The following is a 15337-nucleotide window of genomic DNA, read 5'->3' as shown; positions in this document are numbered from 1 at the left end:
TTTTTTAAAAAAATCTGTACTTAATATAAGTAATAATATGCAGAATTTCCTTTTGAAGTAATGGCAAAAAAATGTAAAATCATAATGTTTATCCTGATTTAAATAAATGAACGATCAGTCTCACTTTATGGTCAGAAAGAAAGACCAAATAATTATTTGTAAAAAGTACATATTTAAAAAAAATGTAGATGTTATCTAAATATTGACCCATTTTCTTCACAGTTAACAGAAGTTATTGCCTATAATTTGATAAAACAGGAAAAATGTAAAACCATTCAAAAAAATACTTACCATTTTCAATCCTTCATATGCATAGTTTCTATTTCAAATGAGAGCAAATATCTATAAACTGATGTCTTTAACTTTTCTTTTTTAACTGCAGAATTTCTCTTTCAAATGCTGTTGTAGAACAAAGTCCCATTTGGGGGGGGGGGGGGGGGGGGGGTCATTTTTGAAGTATTTTAATTTTGGCCTGTTTTTTTAATTATTGTTATTATTATTTTTATTTAATTAATTTATCTATCTTAGGGTTAACATATAAATCAGTACTTGTTTTCTAGGATTTTACTATTTATTATCTGCAATTTAGCAAAACAGGGTGTAAAACAGTAATTTAAAGTAAAATATCTAGGTTATTTAATTTTTTTCAATCCTTAACATATATAATTTCTATGTCAGATAAAAGGAAATATCTGTAAAATAATTATATTTTTGTGGATTTAATTATTGTAAAAACTGAAAATTACTATTTACAAAAAAGTAAATACTAATAAATCAATACGTTTTTTATCAAAACAGGGAACATCTTTGAAATAACGGAATTGCCTCATACATTACAGTTAAACTGTTAAAGTTTTTTTTTACAGTGTAGTGAGAGCCGTATAGGCTGGTAACAGCTACAGTACATTATACACCAGAAACTGCATGTTCTACCATCATGAAAGATCTTTTTATATATAATAGGTGGTCATGAATCAGTGAGGGTCATTAGTAGAGCAATAATATATAAAAAAGGAAACATTTCAGGCTCCAGCACTCTAACATAAGCCTCTGATACACACAAGTTCAACAGCCTACGAGTAAGATAAACATTCTGAAGTGCTGTGGTGTTTTAAATATAGATATAGAGAGACTGAGCTCCACTTGTCCTCCCCCCTGTCTGCACGCTTCTCTCTCTTTTACGCCTGACAAGCTTTCAGCACCTCGGACAGCAGCCTGTGACAGCATGCGCAATTTCACTGGAGTCTCCGTGCACGTTGCACTGGCAGAGCTTCACAGGAGGGAGGCTGTCCGCGGTGCTGAACCAGGAGCTGTCCAAGGTGCTCAGCTCCTCCTCATGCACGGATTTCACAATAAAACGAGGCACATTTTCCACTCTCTCTGGCACATGTTTGAAATGCTGCGCTGAGATTAACCAGACGCAGCACCAAGATGGGGGAAAGTCCTAGAATGTCACACAGGAACAGCCGCACTCATGACTGTGCGAATTTGCGTAAAAGCAGGCATGAGGTGGACCATGCAGTCGTGTGCGCCTCATCCTGTTTATAATCCCAGCGCACTAGCAGTAGTAACCTATATAGTCTATATCTTAAAATAAAGAATTTTCATTATTGCTAATCTGTCCTGAGGGGCTATTTCCCCAGTTGTGTCTCCAAATCGAGTGTTTCCCCCCCTCCTTCCTCCCCACAGAGTGTACTCTGTGGAAGGCGGGTCAGATCGTCAGTGTGGGAGAAATCCACGGAGCCATCAGCAGTTGCGCTGAGTGAGCCGAGCTGAGAGATGCGCGTTCACTGAGCCGGAGGAGGGAAGGAAGGCTGCCTCTCTTTTTTTTTTCTCCTCCACCGCGCCTCACTTCTAATAACCGCCTCATCACTTGCATCAGCGTCTCACCACCCGAGGCTCACCATAATTGAAAATACTACGCTTTCCGAATGGAATTTTGCTCTGGATTATTCTAATTTGCTCCATTTAAACGCGCACTTTGCCCGTCCGGAGTCTCTCTGCACGAAAAAAAGGTAGGAGCAAGATTACAAACTGGTCTATTCCTGTTTTTTTAATTCCCCCCCACATGCTTTGGGTGTTGTGTGATTTGTGTGAAGATGTTTGCGTTGTGGGAAGTTTCTCCTTCAAGAATTTTCTGCGCATTTGACGTGGAATTTGGGCTGAGTTTTATTCTGGATAGAGATGGGGATTTGAGCGCGGTGGAATGATTAGTTTGAAAGCTCTCATCCGCAGTTTAACCTCAGAAGAGCTGCTGATTTTTAAAACAGAGTGTAAAAAGGCTTTTCAAGAGACCGCGTTGACTTATCAGAGTTAAATTTGTAAGATATTCCTTCGTGGTGGATGCGTGAGGAGCGTTGAGATGGAAAGTTTCAGTTTCAAATTGCGTCTCTCGGTGACGCCAAAGCAAAAAAACAAAAACAAAAACTGCCAGAACTACTTACGGAGCGGATTTCTTGCAAGTATAATTTAAATTTGTAAAAATCTCGCTTCGTAAATTTGAAAGCAAAAGGCTCGTAAGCCCCCCCTTTGAGCAACAGTCAGACTGCCACCGTGTGAGAAGCAGAGGGAAAGCTGGAGCGCTGCTTGCTGGGGGAGAAAAAAAAATGTTGCCCGCCGTTTTATTCGTCAGTGCAGAGCTGCTGCTTGGATTTCTGACCGTTTTTACGCACGTTAAAGATTTTAAATAGGCTATTCCATTAACGGATAAAACGACTCTTCTATGATCTCGTTGGCTTTTACGCATCATTTTGTGAAAGCATTCTGAAACATCCAGCAGCAGCTTTCAGCAGAGCCTCACTATAATTTATTATTTCTACAAGAACTTAAGTCTCAGAGCTGACTGCAGAGTTATCACTGACCTCTTGTCCAGCTTTATCTTTAGATTTTAGCCCTTTCCGGTAGAATATAATGAACTACATGTTATATTTCGGAGCCATTTTTATGATTAAAGACTATTTTCCCTGCATAGATGTTAAGTAGGAGACAACGTGGCTGTCCATGCTGTGATATTAAAGGCCTGATGGGGCCAAATTGTGCTGCTGTGGTGAGGTTTCTCCACCTTCAAAGCGGAAAGCTGAACCTTTCCCTAAAGCAGAGGTCTGCGTGTCCTCCCTGAGAAAATTGTGAGCATCTAACACTCAATTTCCTGCATTCTGGTGGATTTTTAAGCAACGATTTGCATTTTTGTTTGCACCGATTTGTGGTGGATATTCAGACACTTTGAGTATTCTGAATATTGCATCCCTGCTAAAAATCAATGATCTTGAAGCACCTTGACTTGGAATGAATGATTTAGAGATGCAGATTTCCCCACTAATAATAAATGCCAGTGCCCCTTAAATCCCTCCTGGTGGACCCCACTTAGTGGACTGGTGGATCCTGAGCACACCCCTCCTCCCAGTGCAGCACACCCCTTGTCTGCTGTGACTGATGTCGGCTTAAATCGTTCCCGCAGGCTGAGGCTTGTGACAGACAGGGAGCACAGCAGGGGGATGGAGGGGTCTCCAGCGCGTGATGGGGGCTCGGCTACATTACAAAACATGTCAATAAATCTGCTGCACCAAAGCTGGACGCGTCAATGCATCATTTATGGCCCAGTCAGCGACGGTATCCCGTGCAGGTCGTCTCATATCCTGCACTATTTAATAATTCAATGTGTATATGCCGGAAAATATGTGTATAGGTATTACAGAACAAGCCACCTGATGTTACCGCCAAGTGGCCGGTTAAGGTAGCTCTACATTTTTTAGCCTACTTCTTGATTAGTTATCCTTCAGTAGCCCAAAAACAGCCTGTTAATTGAGTTGCCCTGCAGAGGGAGGACTCATGTGGGTGCCGTGAGGTGAACGGTTAGCTGAAGGGCATCTTTCATAACAGGCCTGTGAGGGCCAAAGTGTCAGGGAATTATTACGTGTGAAATTTGGCTTGTCACCACATTAGCCTCATTTAGCTTAGCCTACAGGCTAGCTAACAGGTGGAGATGGTTGGACTTCAAATTAAGTCTGCTCACACACCTCAACAAATAGTGAAGCCATCACAGAACTGGAGTTACATGCAGTAACCATTCATTTTTTCTGGCAGAACTTTTTTTTTTTTTTGCAGAACCATTTGTCTACAGCTGTTGTTCCCGTACAGACACATTTTAACAGTTCCTCCCTATTCAGCCACATAGAACCAATTAACTGTGACCAACCAGAACATGTAAACATGAGCAAGTAACTCAGATATTTCAAATTATTATCTTTTACTGTATAAAAGTGGCATGCATATTTACATGTTTTTATTAGTTACAGTGTGTTTACGTTAGCTTGAGCTGTGGATTTCATTACAGCTCTTGTTTCCAGAGCTTTTCAAAGTGGGTTTGAAGAGTCCTTAAGTGGTACAGAGTGCTGAACAATACAAGACTGACTCAAAACCTGCAGCCCAAATAAAGAAACAAAAGGCTGGATGGACACGGTGTGACTTCTCAGCTATTAGAACATACTGAGCAGAACAATGGCATTTTTGGAGTCATATTTAAGTTCTAAATTCTGATGAAAAAGCGTAATCTTTCCATCTTGCAGATTTGTCGTTACCCAATAAAAATTACTATAGTGTACATGAGTTTTCATGTACTTAAATATGGCAGTTTTGGTTGCATAAGAAAATGATAAGAGTTGAAGGCCAAAGAAAAGACATTTTGGCCTGCAGGGATTTGCTTTGTGCCACCCCAGTGTGATTCATGGTCCCAGCCTGGCCACACGTGTAAATACTGCCTGCCTCCACCACTGATTTCAGTTTGTCAAATGAAAACTACTTGAATTTGAACCCGATTTAAAATGCAGTTTTTGGTGGGGAAATGAGAGTGAAGTAAGCAGGCATGCGTTAAAGTCTCCATTAGTGACTTAGTTAACTGACAGAGAACATGTTAGCATTGTTGGTATTCACTGTCAGATCCATAGCAAGCAGAGACACCTGATACCTCCGTTAGGCAATGCACACAATAAGTCATGTTAATTGAATAGAGGCCAGGGCCAAGTTTTTATACCGTCTTGGGTTTCATGGACATTTGGAGCTTTATTTATTCAAGGGATACAGTACATAAAACACCAATGCAGTCGGCCGGCTGCAGTGACGCAGCAGCCCTCCGGGTTATTTCACCACACAGAAACCTTTTAACCTTTCTGCTGTCTCACCGAGTCACTTTTAAAAAACAAAGACGATCATCCACCCAGGCAAACCCAGCGTCGTGAGAGAGGCGCGGCTCGTGCACGCCTCTGCACTGGGACACACATGCACGGTGCATTAGCATAGGTATCGGTTACTAGAATTCAATAGCTCGCCTGCTGCAGCGAGATTAACTATTCAGGGCAGGTGGTTAAAGGGCCTATTGTGTTGCACGTTCTGTGCTACTGTCATGATTGGACAATGCGTTTGTCTGGTGGGCAGCCCACTGCCAAAACAATTGCAAGGGCAAAGGCCTGGAAGAGTACACACACATATAAGGTTTCGCCATGTGAATCATTTCTAGCTCTGCTGAGCAAATTTAAACAGAACTAGGTGAGTGCAGGTGCAGCATGCAAAGGCTATCGAGCTAGTTAATATTCCACTCCGGTTGCATCCGTTTCATTTGTTTGTTTTTTTGTTGGAAATGATTTTGAATTCTGGAGGAAATGTAAAAAAAAAAAAAAGTTAATAGTGGTACGGGATTCGAATATGAAGTGGTACCATCCTAACATCTTTCTGAATAGCTGTTTATGATTGTAATCCCCCAAAGACATGCAAATGAGAGAGAGAGTGGCGGTGGATAATTAGTCATATTTATCAGGATCCCAGCAGGCCCTTACAGATAGCAGGCTAACGTTTCAGGCTAAACACATGTTCTGGCTCACCTCAATGGATTTTCACTCATCATGGAATCAACAGCAGCAGCCTACTGCTGGGTTTTATTTGTTTGTGCTGTCTTTCTTTACCACAAAATACCAGCATTTTGCTGCCAGAATTTTGGAATGTGACTCTCAAATTAAGGATTTAAAAACTCTGACTGATCATTTCAATTGATATGCAAAATAAAATGAGCAACTGGTCGAAGTGAAACCCTACATAAATTGCTTGTAGACCTTTAATGCATGTTATTAGCAGTTAATAAGTGGTATTTAATGGCCACACACAGAATGAGATCTGCAGTGAATGGTGCTTTCAGTGTCCTTGGAGTTTGATCTAAACTCATACTGCTTTTCCATTTTTCCTCTAGTGAACAGACTTTACAACACTAATATAAGCTGAAATAATTTAACACCAATAAAAATTGGACAGAGATTATCAAAGCTTTACATTTTATGTTTGAGAAATGATCTGCTTGATTTAGATTTACTTTACATTTGATCAGTTTTGTAGCTCATAAATATATGTATTCATTGCATCATTTTTATTTGCTGATGGTCCCTTTGTTTTGCAAACGGAGATTGAAAAATGTGAATTTATTCGTTTAAACGTCTGTTTTTTCCGCTTACAGTTGTGTCAAAGGCGTGTCTGCTGCTGAAGCTCAAACCATGGGGGCCGGACCCGAGCTGGCCGTCATATGCTTCAATCCAGGAAGTCGCCTCAAAGAAAAATCTCAAGATGTAGCTCTGATTCATTGACAAAACACACCTTCATCGTAGCACTTTCGCCTGTCCACTGTGTGCGGAAACTGGATATTTTTCCATATCTCCTCCGTAGACTTGGCGGACAAGATTAAATCCAATTCGTTATCCACTGCAGATCAGCCTCTAGAGTTGATATAGGAGGATATTGCGTTGTCTGCTTGACTGTTAAAATTATCTATGTGGAATATAACAACCAGCAGATAAGCCCTGGAACAAAACTGTAATCAGATGTTCTTATCAGTCTGAGGATCTATCCCCAGTTCTCACCCTCTTCTGGCGCTCCCTGTTACTCTCTACAATGAATCCAAACAGCCTTCCTGGGCATCTCCTCATGCTGCTAAGTACTGTGCTGGGCCTGAGCGGAGGTTTGGAGTTTACTGGCTCTGAGGGTCAGTGGGCTCGCTACCTGCGCTGGGATGCCAGCTCCAGAAGTGACCTGACGTTTCAATTCAAGACCTCGGAATCGGAAGGCCTGGTGCTCTACTTTGACGACGGCGGATATTGCGACTTCCTACTCCTCACCGTGTCCGAAGGTCAAATGCAGCTCCGCATCAGCATCGACTGCGCCGAGACCACCATCACCTCCGACAAAATGGTCAACGACAGCCGCTGGCACTTTGCCGCCATCAACAGGCACAACTTGCGGACTGGCTTGGCCGTGGACGGTCAGACCAAGACGCAGGAGGTTCGGCCCCAGCGGCAGTTCATGAAGATTGTCAGCGACCTCTTTCTCGGAGGCCTCCCGGGAGACATCCGCACATCTGCCATCACCCTGCCCTCTGTCCACGAGCTGCCGCCATTCAAAGGAATTATCACAGACCTCAGTTATGGGAGTAAGCTGCCCACACTAATCAATAGTCAGAAGGTGCGCTTGGAGATGATGGGCCTTTGCACAGAGAACCCCTGTGAGAACGGTGGGATCTGCTCACTGGCAGATGGAGAAACCTACTGTGACTGCTCCAAAACTGGATATGTAGGTCGATACTGCAGTGAAGGTAAGAGGGCTGGCTCCAGAGCTTTCTGTGTCAAGCGCTGAATATTGATTAAATCTTTGTAAAAAATTCAGAGGGATTCCTTTACAAATATAGAGCAGGTCTGCTGTCTGCTTCCAGGTATACAGTAAAGAACATTGTTATATTAACCTGTCATGTCTTCTTTCTTTTTCCGCAGATGTATGTCATTAAAATCATCTCATGCCACGTGGCATGAAAAACCATAAATCTCCAGGCAGACTTTCGGAATTAGATTTAATTTCCATAACCGCGTTGCTCTTCTCGCCTGCACCTAATGGGATTTGTGCCACACCAAACTTCATTTGTGAAATGTCTTGAAAAATGTGCATTGATTGCAGAGTAGCATTTTACACAACAGTGTAATTTATATGAAGCGGGAGCAGCTATACTCCCATGTCTCTGCGAGATTTAAAGCAACTCACGCAGGACGGAGAGTCAGAATGTGTCTTTGTGGGTTGTTGCTCTTACAGCTTCTTTTAGAAAGTCCTCATATTTCATGTGGGAGTTAAATTGGAGGTGATGTGCTCAGCGTTTCCTCTCCTTTCACAGTTATTACTTTTGATGAGGCAGTGGTGGATACGGTATTAGCTGATGTGACTACAATTACAACACTGAGTTCTCTCCCTCCCTTTTTTTTTCATTAAATGTATTCAGATTTTGCAAGGTGCTGCAGGGACCTGAAGGTACACACAAAGTTTGGATGGGAAACAACTTCATCTATTTTTCCTCTGCTTCTGTGCCAAGGCCATCGCTTTTTTTGGGGGCCGTGTAATGAGATGCAGCACTGTGACAATATTCCACCATTCTGTCTCCACACCTTGAAAGCTTTAGACTTAAATTTTAAAAAAAGCTTTTTTCGCCTTGCGTATATGCTCAAATGGCCCTATGAAAGTGATAGAAACCAGGAGCCTTTTTTTTTTTTAAAGTTGCCAGAACTCTTCACCTCCTTTCTCCAGAAACACTAAAAAGTAATGTTCTCTTATATTGTATGGCACTACAGCTGCTTAATGGAAAAATCTTTCCAAACACACCACTGCTTGTAGCCTTGAAATCAATGCCAGATGATATTAAGAGTAACTTGCTAAATTTCCTCTTTTTGAAAAAACATGCATTCCCAACATCACAACATTTCCATTTTTAATATTTAGAGAAGTAATCTAGTCAATACACAGTTTCCCTGTAACCTTACACGCTTTTTCTTCAAGATTGTGGGAGATAACTTTGTGTGAACAGACCCATGTCAAATTTCCTTCACTGCTGACCCAGTTCCTGCCTGTTTGAATCAGACTGACATGGCTGAGGGATGACTCCATTTTGCCAAAAATCAGGGAATGCTCACTGAATGCTACACCACTGATTGCAAGCTATTTTTAATACACTTAGGATGTTGTAATTTGCCAGCGTTATAACATGCATTTGGAAGTGTTTTTCTGTGTTTGGTTTCTTAATATGTTCCAACATTTCACACCCAAACGAAGCTGTTTGGAGCTTAAATCTCGAGCTCCAGCCCCGTGGCGTTGTTCAGGACAGCACGCGATGTGCTGGTTGCAGAGCAGTCGAGCGGACGGACTGGACTTGACCCCTTTTCGCTTCATCCCATTTGCTCACTGCCTGTGTCGAACACTCGATCGAGGAGAAGTAGGTGGTTCATTTGTCTGAGAGCTGACCGGGGGGAACTATGACATCTTGGAGTTAAAACAACCCAAGGTTTTGGGAGTGCGTCTGCAACTCCTCAGTTTGGAAAGAGGCGGCCGTGTCTCAGCCGCGGGGAAGAGCGAGTGCAACGAGTGAATTCACCACTGACTCGTTGTAGCCTCTAATTCGTCCCAGACACCTGTTCTCCATCTTCCTCTGCTTTCGGGCCATAAAAACAGCGAGGCAGGGAGGGTAGTCATGTTAGTTCCCCCAGCTGATCTGGCTGCTGCTCTTTTTCTGCTTTCTCATTAACTGATGTGGCTGATTGTTGATTATGCCACAGAGACTGGGAACCATAATTAGGAGGATAATGAGAACAGAGATGGCTAATTTGCCTGGAAAAGGCCTGCGCAAACACCACCGTCAATTCAAACTGTCTGTCAGCAGATGAGCACATAGTTGGTTTTTTTTTAAACTTTTATGTGCACATGTCCACAAGTGGCAAAATACTTGTTGTTGAAGCAACCCGTGTGCACAGAATGCTTTCAGGGAACATTCAGAGTGATCAAACTTTCACTGTGTGGTTGCACAACAGCTTAGCACACCTGTGTCTGTTGGTATTCTGTGATTATGCTGTACATTAATGAGTGATGAAAGCAATCCGTCAAACCTGTGAATATTTGTGCTACATTATCTAACAGCAGAAGTCCAGGCTTTTGCATGCGTGCACTCAGACACATTTGCATTCGCAAGCATGCACATAAACACACACATTAACGCGAATAAGGCCCCGAAGCTGCTCGTTAAAATGGGCAGATGGCTGACTGACTGAACGAACTGGGCCTGGGAAGCATTTTGCCAGCCGTGCTCCTAATGGTAGCCTGCTAGCCCACTGGCCTAGAAGGGGGGGAAACGCATGGAGTGCACAGAATTAACATGTGCAATCAAAAATGAGAAAATCTGACGAGAGAGAGGAGTAAAACATGCATATTCCCGCACATTTTTTGATTGCTTCCATCATGGGACAGCCATGTTAGCCTGCTGCTGCTGCTAAAGCATCACTGTTAATCATGTGACGGTTTCCATCTCTGATCTCCTGCAGCTCTTCCCAAACCGTCCAACTCGGCTTGCAGCTTAGCACCATAAACAGTTGGCCATAAAACACATGTTCAGCCTCTCCTCCCATGTGGATCAGGATGTATCAGTGTGACTAACTGTGTCAGGGCAGCAAACTGAAATTAGACACCACTCACCACTCGCTCTCCGTACATGTCAACTTTGGCAGGCAAATCCGCCGCTGTAGTTTCCTGCGTTTTGTCTTGTCATTGGTAATTCTCTTTGCAAAGTCTTTTTTTATATGAATATTAACTCGATTCAGCTCTTGTTGTTAGTTGAGCAAATATATTTTATGATAATGATCTGGGTATTGAACCTCAATCTGGGCAATTAACTTAGTCCTGGTGACATTATGAAGTCTCATGAATACCTCGGGGTTTCCGCGCTACAATGAGATATGCATAAGGTCAAGGTTGTTAAGAGCAATGCTTGGATTGAATATGTAAAACGATCGCCCATTTCCTCCTTTCAGACTCCCACATCCTGCATTCGTAATGAGCAGTTTAAGGCTCTTTTTTTTTTTGCCTTTTAAAAATATGCTGCGACTTGATGGAAGGCTAGTAATTGAAGGCTAGGGCAAGCAAACTGTTAAGCAAGTGCTGAAACGGTGCCTTCAGGCTTAGCTTTGGGGATTAATAAACAGACATGGAAAAAATGACAGTTACAATAATCTTACTATAAAAAGTAGGTCAGGGAGAGAAAAAAAAAGGGAAAAAAAATGGTGCAGGGACTTGCCTGATTCCAGTGCAGAGGGCATTTGTGTCTAGTGCCCAAGCTGAAAATTATGTTTGGATTTGAGTGGTGAAGCTGCTGGTAAAATAGAGCAGGGGATTACGCTCGGACCACATGTCCTCCACAGCACATTGGCTTGTTCTGAGCACTGTTGCATTAAGAGAAAGGGGTTTTAACTACATGGGAAACTGAGCATTTTAACATGCGTGCAGCACGGCGTAATGTACGGTGCAGAAAAGTGCTCTTGCTGATTCTTGCACATCAGTTCAGGGGTTTTTCAGAGCTGCACCGCTGTCCATCAGCTTGGCCGCTATCCCCCCCCCCCCCCCCCCCCCCCCCCGCTTTGTCCTTCCCTTTCCTCCGCCAATGTCATCCTTCTCGTGTGGGAGGAGAAGTAGCATCCATTTTAGACTCCCTAAAGGAGACAGGAGGAAAATCTCACCTCGTCTTCGCCAGCGGTGTCTCCCTGCCCATCCTCTCAAATGATATTTCTGTCCTGTGTTGAGTTTGTTAAATTTAACATGAGACTTAATGCTGTCAGAGTGGAAGAAAACTCAAACAGGAGAGTCCCCGGTTATATGTAGTGGCGGGAAACAGGCTGGTCCTCCAAGTCGAGGCTCCACACACTCCAATTAGCATCTGATATTGTGTATTAGAGCTTAAATGTCTGACGTCCATCTTAATTAAGATTTGTTTAATTTCTTCCTCTTGATGCTCCTCGGGGGTGCTGATTACGAGCCTCTGCGTATTCCTTTTCAGGTCTAGACCAAAGCAGTAAAACGCTCAACATACAACAGACACAACTGCTGCTGAATTCACTTACTGTCTTATGTTCCCTAAACCAGACTGGCATGTTTGATACCCGCGAGGTGTCATCCACGGGTGAGATCCTGGTGAGGATGTTTGCCGCCAGAGATGAAAAACTCAATGTGTGGCTTTCGTTTTTTTGTTGCCACGCCATGCCGCGAATTGCACCAAGGTTTCCCACAGTGAGCATTCCTCTGAGCAAACCGCAAGGAGTGTGTTGATTTTGGGTCAGCAGTGAAGAAAAAGGAAGGTGGAGGAGAAAAGCATGGGTCTGAGAACGAGCATCCCGAGATCCACAAACCTCACGACACCATAAATCCTCAGGGGTGTGGATTTATGTGTTTTTTTTCAACGTGTGTGAGGGACTCTGTGTGATACGAGATGCAGAATATTAAGTTACTGTGACAATATTCGAAATGTGAAAGAGTTGTTTGCCACAGGGGGGGACGTCAATCTGGTTCCCCGAGAGGACGGGACAGATGAGATTTCATGTGTTTTCTTTCCACAGGGATTTCTACTCAAATCAGTTGAATCGGGCATGTCAAGGAGCATCTCTTTGCTCCTTACATGACAACGCGATGATTAGAAGTGTGGTATGTTTTGCATGTTAGATCCACATGCAAAAGCAGCTGTAGTGTGTTGCTAATGCGATGCTTCTCTTTGCTTTCTCTCTCTTTTTTTTTTATGTTTTCTCCTGTGACAACTCCACAGCAGTCCAGAGAAAACCAGGTGAGTCTCAAGAAGAATTAGTCGTAGTTTGAGTTAAATAGTAGCAGCAGATCATGTCATAGTGAGTTATTAAAAATGTATGTTTTCACCTGTAAAAGCAAGCAAAAGCTGCACCAGTAATCCAATTACAGCATTTATAATTGACATGTCTTCGGTAAACGACCTCCTTAGCTACTTTATATTCACATAAGGTCTAGTGTTGCATCTTTAGTAGTCATTTGTGTGTTTCAGCAGAAAGCTTTCTAAATGCACTGGGGAAAGCTTGGCATTTTAGCGTGATAGCCATGGTTTGCTCTCATGCAAAGCATGCAAACTGACAATACAACTGCAGTATTGGTGTGGTAGTGTTCTCAATTTTTCTCTCTGTTCCTGTCTGTTTGATTTTTCTCTTCAAGGCCTCGCACACCTGAAGGCAGAGCAAGGTACTCTCTTCTTTTTCCTCTCTACATGTCTATTATTTTTTGTTTACTCACCCCATGGCTTGGTTTTGGGGCGTAAATTTACAGTGTATGCCTTCGCTACCTGTCCGTGTGCATTTGTGTGCTCCCACTGCTGCAGAGCTGTGTGTGTGTGTGTGTGTGTGTGTGTGTGTGTGTGTGTGTGTGTGTGTGTGTGTGTGTGTGTGTGTGTGTGTGTGTGTGTGTGTGTGTGTGTGTGTGTGTGTGTGTGTGTGTGTGAGGGAGGGAGGGAGGGAGGGAGGAGTGCATAGTAGCATGGCATGTTCCACATCTCACCTTCGTCTCTCTCTCTCTACGCTTCTGTGTCTCCTCAGCCTCGTTTCACCTGTGTATTACATAATTGTGTACTATTCTCAGTTCCACAGCAAACATGCAGTGACACAGGCCACTGTGGGGTGGGGGTGGGGGTGGGGGGGGGCGGGGGGAGAGCCGCAGAGCAGGAGGGTGGATGAGAAAATCAAGGGAATTTGAGGAGACAGCTCAGAGAACAAAGAAGAGGTGTACTGTTAAAGTGGAGAATAAAGTGCAGAGCGGTGCATGTAGTAAAGACACTGAGCATCCCTTTGAGTTAATAATGCTATTGAACTAATTGGCAGTGCACAGTTTACACTTTAGATCCAGTGCCAAACATGGGAAGTAGTATTGAAGTCTGGCTGGTGGATGGATGGGGAATCAGATTTTCGTATGAGAAAGCTTGACTTTGCATCCCATGCGTAACCCTAATTTACTCAAGCATTTTCATTTTGGAATATTTGATATACATCAACTACATTTTATTTCCTATAGCAAGACAATCATATGTAGACTCCCTCAAAGTGTAATTTTTTTGTTGATTCATAGCTCAAAACCATATTAATTTATCAATAAGTGCTGCAAAATTATGGGGCACCTGCACTGTGTTGGTCTACTCTTTTCTATTGGCCAGTGTTCTTATCGTGTGACTGTCGAGTTACTTTCAGTTTGGCCGCGAAAACACTTTGAAGACTGAATAATGATGCTGAATTCTGTGTAGGACCGTGTTTTGTGGCATTTTCACTAAAAGTTTTTGCACATTTGTGGGTAATTATTGCATTTCTATATGCTACAAAACTACTTTGAGTATAGGCCACCAAAGCTACAGATCGTGGTTTAGGAAATGCTCATCGGTTGCTGCATCTTTGGCTTTCAGCTGTTGTTTTCTGTTGTTTTTATCCTCTGTTGGCTTTAGTTTATATTACAAAAATACCTGGTAAGGTTTAGGTCAGGATTTATGTTGGAATACACCCATGCAAGCGCTAAACATACAGCCCTGGCTGTATATTGCAATAAAAAAACATTAGAATCTCGCCATTTTCAACCTTTATTGTGAAAGAAATACTTCAGCACTGAGGGCCATTGCTCGTTTATTGTTTGTGAGACTGCGTTGGCCTTCACAGCAGTCTTTTGTTGACTTAAACCAAATACGAATGATAGATATTCTAAAGAAATAATGTCAGAGTTTATTCTCAGAAAAAGAGGTTGACCATGGCTTTCAGTCATACCACATCTATCTTCTATGTGATTCTCATTCATTGTAATGTGAGATTTTGTTGTTTTGTCCAACATTGGCAATCATTTCTGATGGAAGAAAAACTGTCCAAAGTAGCCAATTTATGCAGAGATAAGTTCATTCCAAATGAATCTCCCAAAATCTCAGAATTCCCCTGCAAATTTAGAGTGAATGTCTTCTGTGCTTTGAGTTCTACTTTGAACCTAATCAATTATAAGCCGTCTTGACAGTTCTGACCTTTAAGGCAATGAAGATAACCACAAACTCCAAATTTAACTGGGTTGTAAACCTTTTCTTTGTTTTTCTTTTTCCTTAAAGAATAGTCTGACTCCCTTTCCACTATGTACATTTTCAAATTCCCTTTGCTATGGAAAATATCAACCTCATAGCAGCAACCTGCATATGGAAAGATTTGGATTGTGCAATGAGGCGAATGTGTTATTTCTTTTAGTGAATTATCCGTAATGACATTTCTCAAATCTCCAAGTGCAAACGTTCCACCAAAACAAGTTTCCACTAAACAATTTAGCAAAGACACCATTACTGCAACTTTAGTTTAGTGCTGCCCAAGATGAATGTTATTGGTTTAACGGACTACGAATAATCCAGAATGTCATTCCCTGTTATAGCAGAATTATAATGAGGTGGTACAGGACCATTCTCTAGATAGGTCTGTTTATGTGAGACTTT

The 15337-nt window shown here is 42.4% G+C and overlaps 1 protein-coding gene across 1 annotated transcript in view; it reads left to right on the top strand.

The window, feature by feature from the left end:
* Nucleotides 1-15337, top strand: part of LOC110957341 (neurexin-3b) — a 373395-nt gene that overhangs the window by 19838 nt on the left and 338220 nt on the right. The window contains 3 exon segments of the mRNA XM_051936556.1: nt 6497-7624; nt 12644-12661; nt 13057-13083. Coding sequence (XP_051792516.1) covers nt 6928-7624; nt 12644-12661; nt 13057-13083 — 742 coding nt within the window. The 5' untranslated portion in view covers nt 6497-6927.

The sequence above is a fragment of the Acanthochromis polyacanthus genome, chromosome 16 (genome assembly GCF_021347895.1).
Source record: "Acanthochromis polyacanthus isolate Apoly-LR-REF ecotype Palm Island chromosome 16, KAUST_Apoly_ChrSc, whole genome shotgun sequence".
Lineage (NCBI taxonomy): Eukaryota > Metazoa > Chordata > Actinopteri > Pomacentridae > Acanthochromis > Acanthochromis polyacanthus.
Note: the sequence above shows the minus strand (reverse complement) of the source record. Positions and strands in the feature narration are given on the sequence as shown.